General features: G+C 52.8%; 1 protein-coding gene across 1 annotated transcript in view; it reads right to left on the bottom strand.

The window, feature by feature from the left end:
* Positions 1 to 6,222: 6,222 nt before the first annotated feature.
* The window catches only part of SLC2A11 (solute carrier family 2 member 11), a 16,380-nt gene continuing 10,757 nt past the window's right edge, over positions 6,223 to 11,845 (bottom strand). Inside the window, exons 5-12 of the mRNA XM_007451024.1 lie at positions 11,645 to 11,774; positions 10,984 to 11,132; positions 7,889 to 8,076; positions 7,673 to 7,783; positions 7,151 to 7,252; positions 6,989 to 7,064; positions 6,642 to 6,769; positions 6,223 to 6,423 (exon numbers count right to left, since the gene is read on the bottom strand). Coding sequence (XP_007451086.1) covers positions 6,223 to 6,423; positions 6,642 to 6,769; positions 6,989 to 7,064; positions 7,151 to 7,252; positions 7,673 to 7,783; positions 7,889 to 8,076; positions 10,984 to 11,132; positions 11,645 to 11,774 — 1,085 coding nt within the window. The remainder of the gene's footprint in view (positions 6,424 to 6,641; positions 6,770 to 6,988; positions 7,065 to 7,150; positions 7,253 to 7,672; positions 7,784 to 7,888; positions 8,077 to 10,983; positions 11,133 to 11,644; positions 11,775 to 11,845) is intronic.

The following is an 11,845-nucleotide window of genomic DNA, read 5'->3' as shown; positions in this document are numbered from 1 at the left end:
CCCCCCACCCCGAGCTGTAGCTGAAGGTACAGGATTTTAAGACTGGTGTCTGCCAGGAGAGCACCACACTGCAAAAGCAGGGCCTAGGCTTGTTGGGGCGCTAGCAGTCATGGCCAGCTCTCCCCCACAGGATGAGACGTGGTTCAGAGAGGGTGATCTGGGCTGAGCATCTTAAACTCTCTGAGCCTCAGCTGCAAATTTTCAAAATGGGGGAATTCTTTTTCCATAGATTTGTGTGAAGATTTAACGAGATTAAGGACAAGCGCAAAGTGCCTGCATTCAGTATGTGCTCAGTCTTACTGCTTTGTCATCAAGTGCCCTGGAGCAGAAAACAGACTAATAGACCTGACCCTAATGGTGAAACTGGGCAGTGTGGGCGACTGTGCTTTCCCTCTCTGGTGGCCAGGTCCTTCCCCACCCTGCCCCTGCCCCATCCCATCAAACCTGAGGCCAAGCTGCGTCTCCCCCACCTCTCCTGCCACGGCCTCTCCTGTCTGCGGGGTCCTGTCCCTGTTTCCTTGCCCTGCTGAGGGGTTCCCTGGGCAACAAGGACTTCCAACGCCCACCCCACACTCTCAGAGCCAATTCGGCTGGGTGGACAGCAAGTGGGACACGGCCCAAGGGCTAGGCCCGGCTGGGGGCATCTCTAAGGTCCATGCTGGGGACCAGGGCACCTAAGTGTGACCAGTGCAGTCCCAGACCTGGGACACAGCCTGACGCCTGCCCTGCTCACAGCCTGTGCACCACGGGATTTCGAGGGATGGATCCTTTCTCACTAATCTTCACCAGGGGCCAGTAGCGGCCAGAGTGGCCACTGGTGCCAAGGGTGGGGGGGCAGCTGGGGAGGCGGGTCAGCAGAGGTGGAGATGGGGCAGGTGGCAGAGAGAAGCTGGGAGAACACACAGAGGGCTCCCAGAGTGCTGACACCTGCCTTCCAGAAAGCTCTGCATTTACCGGACCCACAGGCCTTCAGTCCCATCCTTCAACACTCCTGCCTCCAAAGGAACCCCAGCTGGGCCTGTCCTCAGGAAGCCAGCTCCAGGTGACTTCTCCATGAGACCGCTCCTGACCCCGACTCAGAGAGTTCTCGCCCCCCAGAGAACCTACTGCTTGCCACTTCTGCTGATTTGGCGGTTACTGCTTCCTACTGAAAGCCAGACAAATTCTTTATGATACAACAATGATCAATGGTTTTTTTGACCTAAGTGCCAAGGTAGTCCAATGGGGAAAAGATGGTCTTTTCCACAAACAGTGCCGGCACCACTGGACATCCATTAAAAGTAAATGAATAAGGGAATTCCCTGGTGGTCCAGTGATTGGGACTCGGCGCTTTCACCGGGCCCGGGTTCAATCCCTGGTCAGGAAACTGAGATCCTGCAAGCCACCCAGCGCAGCTTAAAAAAAAAAATGGTGGACACTAGATGACTGTGGATGTGGTGATGACTTTTTAGATACAACACAATCCATGAAAGAATTCATAAGCTGAACTTCTTTAAAATTAAAAACATCTGGGGACTTCCCTGGTGGTCCAGTGGTTGAGACTTCGCCTTACAATGCAGGGGGTGCGGGTTCCATCTCTGGTCCAGGAACTAAGATCGCACATGCCTCCAGTCCAAGAAACCAAAACATAAAACAGAAGCAATATTGTAACAAATTCAATAAAGACTTTAAAAATGGGCTTCTCTGGTGGTGCAGTGGTTAAGAATCCGCCTGCCAATGCAGGGGACATGGGTTTGAGCCCTGGTCCAGGAGGATCCCACATGCCATGGGGCAGCTAAGCCCGTGCACCACAACTACTGAGCCTGCGCTCCGCAGCAAGAGAAGCCACGGCAATGAGAGGCCAGTGCACCACAACGAAGAGTAGCCCCCGCTCACAGCAACTAGAAAAAAACCCGCACACAGCAACAAAGACTCCATGCAGCCAAAAATAAATAAAATAAAATAAATTAATTAAAACAAAAAAAGACTTTAAAAAATACATGCAGGGACTTCCCTGGTGGCGCAGTGGTTAAGAATCCACCTGCCAATGCAGGGGACACGGGTTTGAGCCCTGGTCCAGGAGGATCCCAGATGCCATGAGGCAACTAAGCCCGTGTGCCACAACTACTGAGCCTGCGTTCTAGAGCCCGCGAGCCACAACTACTGAAGCCCGCGTGCCTAGAGCCCGTGCTCCACAGCAAAAGAAGCCATCGCAATGAGAAGCCTGTGCACCGCAACAAAGAGTAGCCCCCGCTCGCCACAACTAGAGGAAGCCTGCATGCAGCAACGAAGACCCCATGCAACCAAAAATAAATTAAATAAATAAATTTATTTTAAAAAAATATATAAATTTTATAAATAAATAATAAAAATGTCTGCTCTGTGGAAGGCACTGTCAAGAAAATGAAAAGGCAAACCACAGACTGGGAGAAAATATCTGCAAAAGATGCATCTGATCAAAGACTGTTATCCAAAATATACAAAGAACCCTTAAAACAATAAGAAAACAAACAACTTGATTTTTAAAAACAGCCAAACAGTTATTTTAATTAATTAATTAATTTATTGGCTGCGTTGGGTCTTCGTTGCTGTGCACGGGCTTTCTCTATTTGCGGCAAGCGAGGGCTACTCTTTGGTGCAGTGTGTGGGCTTCTCATTGAGGTGGCTTCTCTTTGCTGCCGAGCACAGGCTCTAGGCACACAGGCTGCAGTAGTTGTGGCACGCGGGCTCTGTGGCTTGCAGGTTCTAGAGCTCAGGCTCAGTAGTTGTGGCACACGGGCTTAGCTGCTCCACGGCATGTGGGATCTTCCCAGACCAGGGCTCGAACCCGTGTCCCCTGCATTGGCAGGTGGATTCTTAACCACTGCACCACCAGGGAAGTCCCAAAACACTTTTAACAGACACTCACCAAAGAAGATATATACAGATGGAAAATTAGCATACAAAAAGATGTTCCATGTTTGTCATCTGGGAAGTGCAAATTACAACAAAATACCACCACACACTTATTAGAATGGCCAAAATCACTGACAACACCAAATGTTGGTGAGGATGTGGAGCAACAGGAGCTCTCATTCAGTGCTGATGGGAATTAAAATGGTATAGCCACTTTGAAAGAGAGTTTGGCAGGTTCTTACAAAACTAAACATGCTCTTACCCTATGATCCAGCAATCATGCTTCTTGGTATTTACCCAAAGGAGGTGAAAATGTATGTCCACAAGAAAACCTGCGCATGGATGTATATAGCAGCTTTATTCATAATTGCCAAAAGCAACCAAAATGTCCTTCAGTAGGTGAATAAACTTTGGGACATTCAGACAATGGAATTTTACTCAGTGCAAAAAGAAATATTAAGCAATGAAAAGACATGGAAGAAACTTAAATGCATATTACTAAGTGAAAGAAGCCAATCTGAAAAGGCTACATCCTCTATGATTCCAACTATATGACATTCCGGAGAAAACAAAATTGTAGAGACCATAGAAAGGTAAGTGGTCACCAGGCGCTGGGCAGGGGCAGGAAAGGGATGACCATGTAGAACAGAGAGGATTTTTAGGGCAGGGAAAATACTCTGCATGATACTATCATGGTGGATAACGTCATCATACATTTGTCCAAACCCATAGCACATAAAACTACAGGAGTGAACCCTAATGTAAACCATGGACTTTGGGTGTGATAATGACGTGTCAATGTAGGGTCGTGGATTGTAACAAACGTCCCGCTCTGGTGGGGGACGTTGATAATAGGAGGCTGTGCATGTGTGGGAGAGGGGGCATATGGGAAATCTCTGTACTTTTCTCTCAATTTTGCTGTGAAATTAAAACTACTCTAAACAAAATCTTCTTTTAAAAATAGTGGGCAAAAGACTTGAACAGAGTCTTCACCAAAGAAGATACGTGGATGGTCATATTAGCACACGAAGAGATGCTCAGCATTATTAGCCATCAGGAAAATACCTCAATAAAACCACAAGACGCCACTACACAGTCAGTGGAATGGCTAGATTAAGAAGACTGACAGGGCTTCCCTGGTGGCGCAGTGGTTGAGAGTCCGCCTGCCGATGCAGGGGACACGGGTTCGTGCCCCGGTCCGGGAAGATCCCATGTGCCGCGGAGCGGCTGGGCCCGTGAGCCACGGCCGCTGAGCCTGCGCGTCCGGAGCCTGTGCTCCGCAACGGGAGAGGCCACAACAGTGAGAGGCCCGCGTACCACAAAAAAGACTGACAGTGCCAAATGCTGATGAGGATTTGGAGCACCCAGAAGTCTCATCAATTGCTAGCGGGAATGTAAAACAGTATATGCACTTTGGAAAACAGTTTCTTCTACGGTTAAGCATACATTCATTATTTTTTTTAACATCTTTATTGGAGTATAGTTGCTTTACAATGGTGTGTTAGTTTCTGCTTTATAACAAAGTGATACATTCATTATTAAACTCAGCAATTCATTTACCCGAAAGAAATGAAAGCATACGTCTACACAACTTGTGCAGGAATGTTCATAACAGTTTTATTCATCATGGCCAACAATTAGAAACAGGGCTTCCCTGGTGGCTCAGTGGTTAAGAATCCGCCTGCCAATGCAGAGGACGTGGGTTCGAGCCCTGGTCTGGAAAGATCCCACATGCCGTGGAACAGCTAAGCCCGTGTGCTACAACTACTGAGCCTGCGCTCTAGAGCCCGCGTACCACAACTACTGAAGCCCGCGTACCACAACTACTGAAGCCCGCGTGCCTAGAGCCCGTGCTCCACAACAGGAGAAGCTGCCGCAATGAGAAGCCTGCGCACCATGGCAAAAAGTAGCCCCCACTCGCTGAAACTAGAGAAAGCCTGTGCGCAGCAACGAAGGCCCAATGCAGCCAAAAATAAATAAATTAATTAAATAAGTTTATTAAAAAAAAACAACAACCAATTAGAAACAGCCAAATGTCCACCTGCAGGGAAATGGGTTAACAAATGATGGTATATCCATACAGTGGAATACTATTCAGCCATACAAAGGGATATATGCTAATACATGCAACAACACGCATGAACCTCAAAAACTTTATCTGAAGCAAAGCTAGACACAAATGCATACATATGGTATGAAATTATATCAAATTCTGAAAAAGAAATCTGACCTATAGTGACAGAAGGCAGGTCCGCGGTTGCCTAGGGCCTGGGGTCGGGCAGGGTATTGATTGCAAAGGGGCACAACGGAACTTTGGAGATGATGTGACCAGTCTACCTTGATGGTGGTGGTGGTTCATGGATATGTACACCTGTCAAAACTTATCAAATGTAAACTTAATATGGATACATTTTATTGTATGTAAATTATACCTCAATAAAGTTGATTTTTAACAATCAATTCCTCAGAAAATCCTTCCCTGACCACTCCCCTCTCAAACACACCTTGGTATACACACCCTTCAGAAGCTGTATTTTCTTCCACTTCATTTCCCCAAGTTTGTTTGTTTTGTTTTGTTTTAAGATTTTTTTGATGTAGACCTTTTTTAAAGTCTTTATTGAATTTGTTACAATAGGGCTTTCCTGGTGGTGCAGTGGTTAAGAATCTGCCTGCCAATGCAGGGGACACGGGTTTGAGCCCTGGTCCAGGAGGATCCCACATGCCGCGGAGCACCTGAGCCCATGCACCACAACTACTGAGCCTGTGCTCTAGAGCCCGTGAGCCACAACTACTGAGCCCACGTGCCACAACTACTGAAGCCCACGCGCCTACAGCCTGTGCTCTGCAAGAAGAAGCCACCGCAATGAGAAGCCCACGCACCGCAACGAAGAGTAGCCCCCGCTCACCGCAGCTAGTCTGCTCGCCGCAATGAAGACCCAATGCAGCCAAAAATAAATAAATAAAATTTAAAAAATTTGTTACAATATTGCTTCTGTTTCATGTTTTGGTTTTTTGGCTGCGAGGCATGTGGGATCTTAGCTCCCCATCCAGGGATCAAACACGCACCCCCTGCATTGGAAGGCGAAGTCTTAACCATTGGACTGCCAGGGAAGTCCGCCCAAGTTTGTAATTGTGTTTTTATTGGTTTCCTGTTAACTGCCTCCAGACAGGGAGCACCGAGAGGTCCCAGACCCCATCTGTCCAGCTCACCACTGATGGCTAAACACCAGGCCTGCACACAGTGGGTGCTCAACAAACACCCATTAAACAAGGGGATGCAGGGCTGGTGAATGGAGAGGGCCCGAGGGAAGAGCAGCGGCCGGCTGGGCCCCAGCCAAACCTGCTGAGCTAGAGTTCTGTGGACCGGATGACCTCCGGCCTGTCCACGCGGGGCCCTGGCTCCACCCCGGGGAAGTTGAGTCTGTGCAATTCCTCTGAGATGTCCACGAAGCTCTTGCCTCTGGTCTCAGGGAGGAAGAAGCCAGTGTAGACGGCCCCACAGACACAGACACAGAGGAAAGGAACATAGAGGAAGTGGGACAAGCCCTCCTGTGGGTTAAGAGACCCAAGATCTGGTGTGGCCCACTCAGCCCCCACATGGAAGGCCCCACCACAGGTCCTGATGAGGGACTCGACCCTCTTGGCTCAGATAAGCCCCATCCCCTTCAGTCTCACACCTCCTGGATGGAGCCTCCCCTGGGGTTCTCATGTTGACAAGGACAAAACCTACGGCAGGGCCCCCGGGACGGAGGGGCGGGCAGGCCTACCAGGATGAAGGGGAACCCCAGCCCGACTAGGAAGAGCATGGTCCACATGAGCGTCCCACAGACCATGTAGGCAGCAGGCCGGGCCATCTGGTCAAACAGCTCTGTGGCCAGGATCCCGGTCACTCCGGCTGGAAGGAGGAGTGGGGACAGGAGGCTGCCAGCCAGGGCTCCCTGGCCGGCCTTCCCCCCACCTTGCCCCAGACAAGAAAGTGGGGTCCTTCCAGCGCTCCTCCAGCCATTCCCTCCCAGAAGCCTGTACAGTGAGGGGAGGGCACACCCAAACGTCCTTCACCCAGACATCCGAGCTCCTTCAGCCAGGCCCAAAGGCAGGAGCTCTTCCCACTCACCAGGGCCAATGCCAAAGCTGAGGATGAAGGCAAAGACGCAGGACATGGCCAGGTAGGGCATCCACGGGAGGCAGCTCTGCGGCAGAGGGGCGGGGGGTGCGGGGGTGGTGAGGGGAGGTCAGGCGGGGCCCAGCCGCCCGGCCCTCATCCACGCCCAGCTACCTGCAGGCACAGGGCCGCTGTGAAGACGCTCCCCCAGCAGGTCATCAGGCCGTATCCCACCATCAGCAGCATCCGTCGGCCCACCCTCTCGATCACCACACACTGCAAAGGAAAGGAGCCCTCACTGATTCACTGGTGTGGGCCATGGTCGCGGTCCCCTCGGTTTGTGGGCCAGCAGTGGGGAGGGGCCTCATGAGGAAGCTGGGGAGGCGGGCGCGAGAGCAATTTACCGCTTCAGTGGATTAAGACATTATTAACTTCTCAGAGGACCTCAGTCATTCAACCTCATTCAGTTTCCCCATCTCAAAATGGTGGTGGGAGTGCCCGGCAAACTAGGTGCTCGATAAGTGCTTGCTAACTCGCCGTATTTTAACATAGCGACCTGAAGTGGAAGTGGCTTAGCGCTGAGGCCTGCGGTCCCCGGAGGGCCAGCACCCCAAGGATCAGCACCCCGAGGGCCAGCACCCCCAAGGGTCCGCCGCAGGGCTGGGGGATGGGGTGTCATCCCGGAGGCAGACTCACGCTGAGCAGCGCCGCCAGCAGCTCGCAGCCCCCGGTCCCGATGGCGGCGTACTGGACCTTCTCCGGGGCAATCCGCGCCTGGCTGAACACTGCCGACGCATAGGCGTACACCTGCCGGGGTGGGGAGGGGGCGAGAGGCCGAGGCGCACCGGCCCTCCCCACCGGCCCTTCCCCCTCCCCTCTCCCCCCAACCCCGGCCTGACCCGGACTGCTCACCGCGTCGTTCCCGCACAGCTCCATGGCCCCGCCCAGAACCACCAGGCTCGCCACCTGCCTCCGCAGCGCGCGGTCCCGGAACAGCTCCCACGGGCGCCGCGCGCGCCGGCCCTGGCAGGCGGCGCGCTCCCGCTCCAACTCGGCCAGCTCCCCGGCCACGTCCGCGGGGCCCCGCAGCCGCTGCAGCGCTGGGGGAGGGGGCAGGGTAGAGGACGCTGAGCTCCCCTCCCCCAGGCCCTCTGTGACCCCCACAGTGAGCTGCCCACGCCCACCTCCTTTCGCCTTCCCAGGGTCCCCTTGGTCTGATGGGGATGATCAGTTCACAGCACCATGGAGCAGATAGGGCTTTAGAAACTCGGGGTTCTGCGGGTGCATCACACAGGACACAACAATTGTGGCAGATCTCCACTGCCGTCTCAGTTCTCCACCCCTCCCTGGGCCATGGGATTTGGCAGTTGCTCCCACTAAAGAGGCGTGTATACATCCGCCCCTTGGTGCTGGGCTCCGCCCTGCGACTCGCTCTGGCCCGTAGAATTAGGCCGTAGCAGGGCGTGCCGCGTGTTCCAACTCAAGAGACAGAGACCGGCTGGTTTCTATTTGGTCTTCTGTCATCATCATAAAAACTTGCGGGGGGGCTGGCCCACTGGTCCCAGGACAAAGCAGAGATGGCCCAGCTGGGACCGTGCTAGATCAGCCAATGCCCACACCAGTGACAGAGCCTCCAGCCAGACGAAACCTTCATCAGCCAACCCGAGAACTCAGAGGCCTGGGCTAAGTAATTGCTTCCTTGGTCTCCCGCAGAGGTGCGACTGTTAGGCAGCAAGAAAAAAAACGGACTAAAGAAACCCCTGGTACGGGAGTAGGTGACGCCATAACTAGGACCTATGACATACAGTGTTGGTTCCTAACCAGGCAGAGGACGGTGAGGAGGCTGGAAGAATGAAAGCCCGTGTAACGTGCAAGAAACAAAACAGGTCTAATGAACTTCTGGACTTGGGCAAAGAGATCTCCAAGTGTCGAAAGCATGAACTAACTGCCTTTACCTGAGTATTCTGAGCTGATTGTAAGGAAAATGAGCTCAAAAAGACCTTCAGAGGGAACACAATTTAATCCAATTTAACTTATTTCAGAGCTTGCTAGGTTAGTTAAAGAAAAAGAAATCTGTTTCTCATCTCTAGCTTCTCCATCTAGCAGAGCCCTAAGTTAAATCACAGCCTGAGAGCAAAGACTAAATCCAGAGCAAGGCCAGCGAGCCCTGGCCTGAGGGTAAAGATCAAGTCAAGGGTATGGCTTCCTGCAGTGCCTCATAGACCCTCTGGGCTGGAAAAACGGGCATTACAGAGGCTTAAGGGTATTGGTCCACCGCAGCTCGACATGCCCTAGATTCCAGTAATTAGGTTGCAAGAGAGAAGCAGGTCTCGACAAGAATTGTGGATGTGGCTTTCTGGCACATAAATCAAATGCACAGAAAGTTCACATCATTTTTGGAGAAAGTTGTATTGACAGAAGTTCTGCCAGCCTGGATGAAAAGACACCAAGACAGTTTGAAATGTAAAGACTTCTGTGCCCCAGTTTTCTATAGGTACATTTTCCAGGGCCCTCTTCAGGTGTCAAGGAAGGTGATAGAAAAGGAAGGTGATAGTGTCAGGAGGCTCAAAGTCTGATCTTAGATCTACCCCGAACAGCTGAAGAGTCTCGACTAAGTCCCTGTCTTCCTTTAGGCATTTCTAATCTGTACAACGAGGGTGCTGAAGAAAATGATCCCTAAGGCCCTTTCTAGTCCTGACAGTCTATGATTCTATATGTAACAGCCTGGACTCCACTGAATAACATAATCACTGTTTAGCGCTGAATTGTCTTGTGGGGTCATATTACAGTTAAATGACTCCAAAGTGCCACCGTCACACCCAGATTGGACTTCTCAGTGGCCTGGGGAGCCCCTCCCTGGGGGCAGAGCCAGGGCTTCATGCAGGAGCACTCTCCATCCCAGGGCAGGGGAACCTGGCAGCGTTTTCCCAGGGGCACTCAGCATTGCTATGAATCGGCAACTGCTTTCTGCCTCCTTGCCGCCTCTTTTTTGAAAAACATTTTTTCACCAGTGTCTGCTGAGTGCGCGCGAGGCAGAAGACTTCTGTTCATCTCCTGGGTCTTTGGCTCAAGAAAAGGCATATATAGACTTGACATGATCTTAAGATCCTGGGCTTCAAGCCTGATGCCATGATTGGGTGAGACTTGGTGGGGGTGGGGGGTGTTTCCGGATAGCACTGAGCATGTTCCTGCTCAGGAAAGGGACATGAATAATAACTGTGGCCACCATGGCAAGCTGGGAAGAATACATTAGTGGGCCCTGGTCTTCACCCCTTGCCACATGAGTGGAGATGCCATGGATTTTCCCATCTCTGGACTTTGGGTTCAGTGACGTGACTCTCCTTGGCTAATGGGAGGTTAGTGGGCAGGAAGGGACCAAAGGTTTGGAAAGTGCTTGTGCAGTTGGATCTGCCTTCTGGGCTAGTCTGTCAGTACCAAGAGTGCGAGGAGCAGCATGTGCAGCAGAGCTGAACTGCTCCAGCCCAGACCAGCCTCAACTGGCCAGCCCCAGCTGACCCCGACACCATGAGCCAGCCCAACTGAGATCAGCAGGGTCGTGCAAACAGCCCAGCAAGTAAACAATAGATGATGCAGTAAAGGACTGTGTGCTTTAAGCCAGAGATTTGGGGATTGTTCCTTCGGCATCATTATTGTGGCCATAGCTAACAGGGAAGACCATCAGCCCAGCTGGCATTGGGCCCTTGAGGTCTTACTCAGTGTTTCTTCATCTTGCATGTCAGGCAGGGGGCAGGTGGCGCTCCTTCTCTGCACCACCCTGGGGGTTCCCAGATGGCAGGTGCTGGGTCTGTTCCATCCCACTGCCTTGGCGCTTAGGACAGCCCCTTGATAAAGAGCTCTGAAGGGATGGATGGATCATGAAATTGAGGCACAAAGAGAGGGATAGCTTTTCCTGAATAAATGCGACCCAGGAAATGAGGACCCACATGCTCTGGCCAGATGTGCCCCATGGTCGAGGGTGGTCTGGGGGCCCGAGGTCAGGGACTCACCTGCCAGACAGGCCTCGGAGTCTCCACAGTCAATGAGGAGGTAGCGTGGGCTCTCGGGGAGCAGGGGCAGGGAGGCCAGCTGGAGCACCCCAGGCACCAGGCAGCTGGCCAGCAGCAGGGGCCAGGCCTGCCGGCCACCCAGGAGCTCCCTGGGGAGACAGAGGAGAGGCTGGACCAGGTGCCTCCTTGTCAGAGCTCTGTCCCCTACCGGCCCCCCTGACGGCAGAGGGTCTGCATTACCCTGTGCCTCTTCCCAACCAGCTCTGGGTCTGGACACCCAGGTAGGGACCCACGATAGGACAGGGTCATAGCCCCACCTCATCCCTGGCAACTCCTCTCCCCAGGGCTCTTCCCAGGGCACAGGGCTCTGCCCTCACCTCCCTTTTCTGGGATGAACAGGACACACTCCCTTTAAAAGCCCAGACCTGCACCCTCTCCTCTTTGCTCCCTGATCCGGAGAGGCGAGAAGAGGGTGATCACACCAAGTGTGGCTGACTGACACTACACTGGCCAGATGCACGCGGACAGAGTTTCAACGCCTTCATACAGGAAGCAACGCCTTAATCCACTTGGGGGGGTAGGGGGGAAATTTAGGTGAAGGGCTTTCCCTGGCATCCCTCTAACCTCTCAGTGCGCGTGGGGTGGGGGGGGCGGCACTTACCTGAGTCCAACCACCTGACCCATCACGATCCCCAGGGCGGTGAAGATGGCTGAGGTCATGGCCACAGACCCTCGGAGCTCCTTGGGGGCGCTCTCCCCCAGGTACATGGGCTGGACATTCATGCTCACACCTGGACATGAGCACAGTAACCGTCAGCCACAGGCTGGACTCCCGCAACGCTTGGGCCCGCCTCTCCCCCCC

This window comes from Lipotes vexillifer, unplaced genomic scaffold (assembly GCF_000442215.2).
Source record: "Lipotes vexillifer unplaced genomic scaffold, Lipotes_vexillifer_v1.1 scaffold1783, whole genome shotgun sequence".
Classification (NCBI taxonomy): Eukaryota; Metazoa; Chordata; class Mammalia; order Artiodactyla; family Lipotidae; genus Lipotes; species Lipotes vexillifer.
This window is presented reverse-complemented; position numbering and strand designations above follow the sequence as displayed.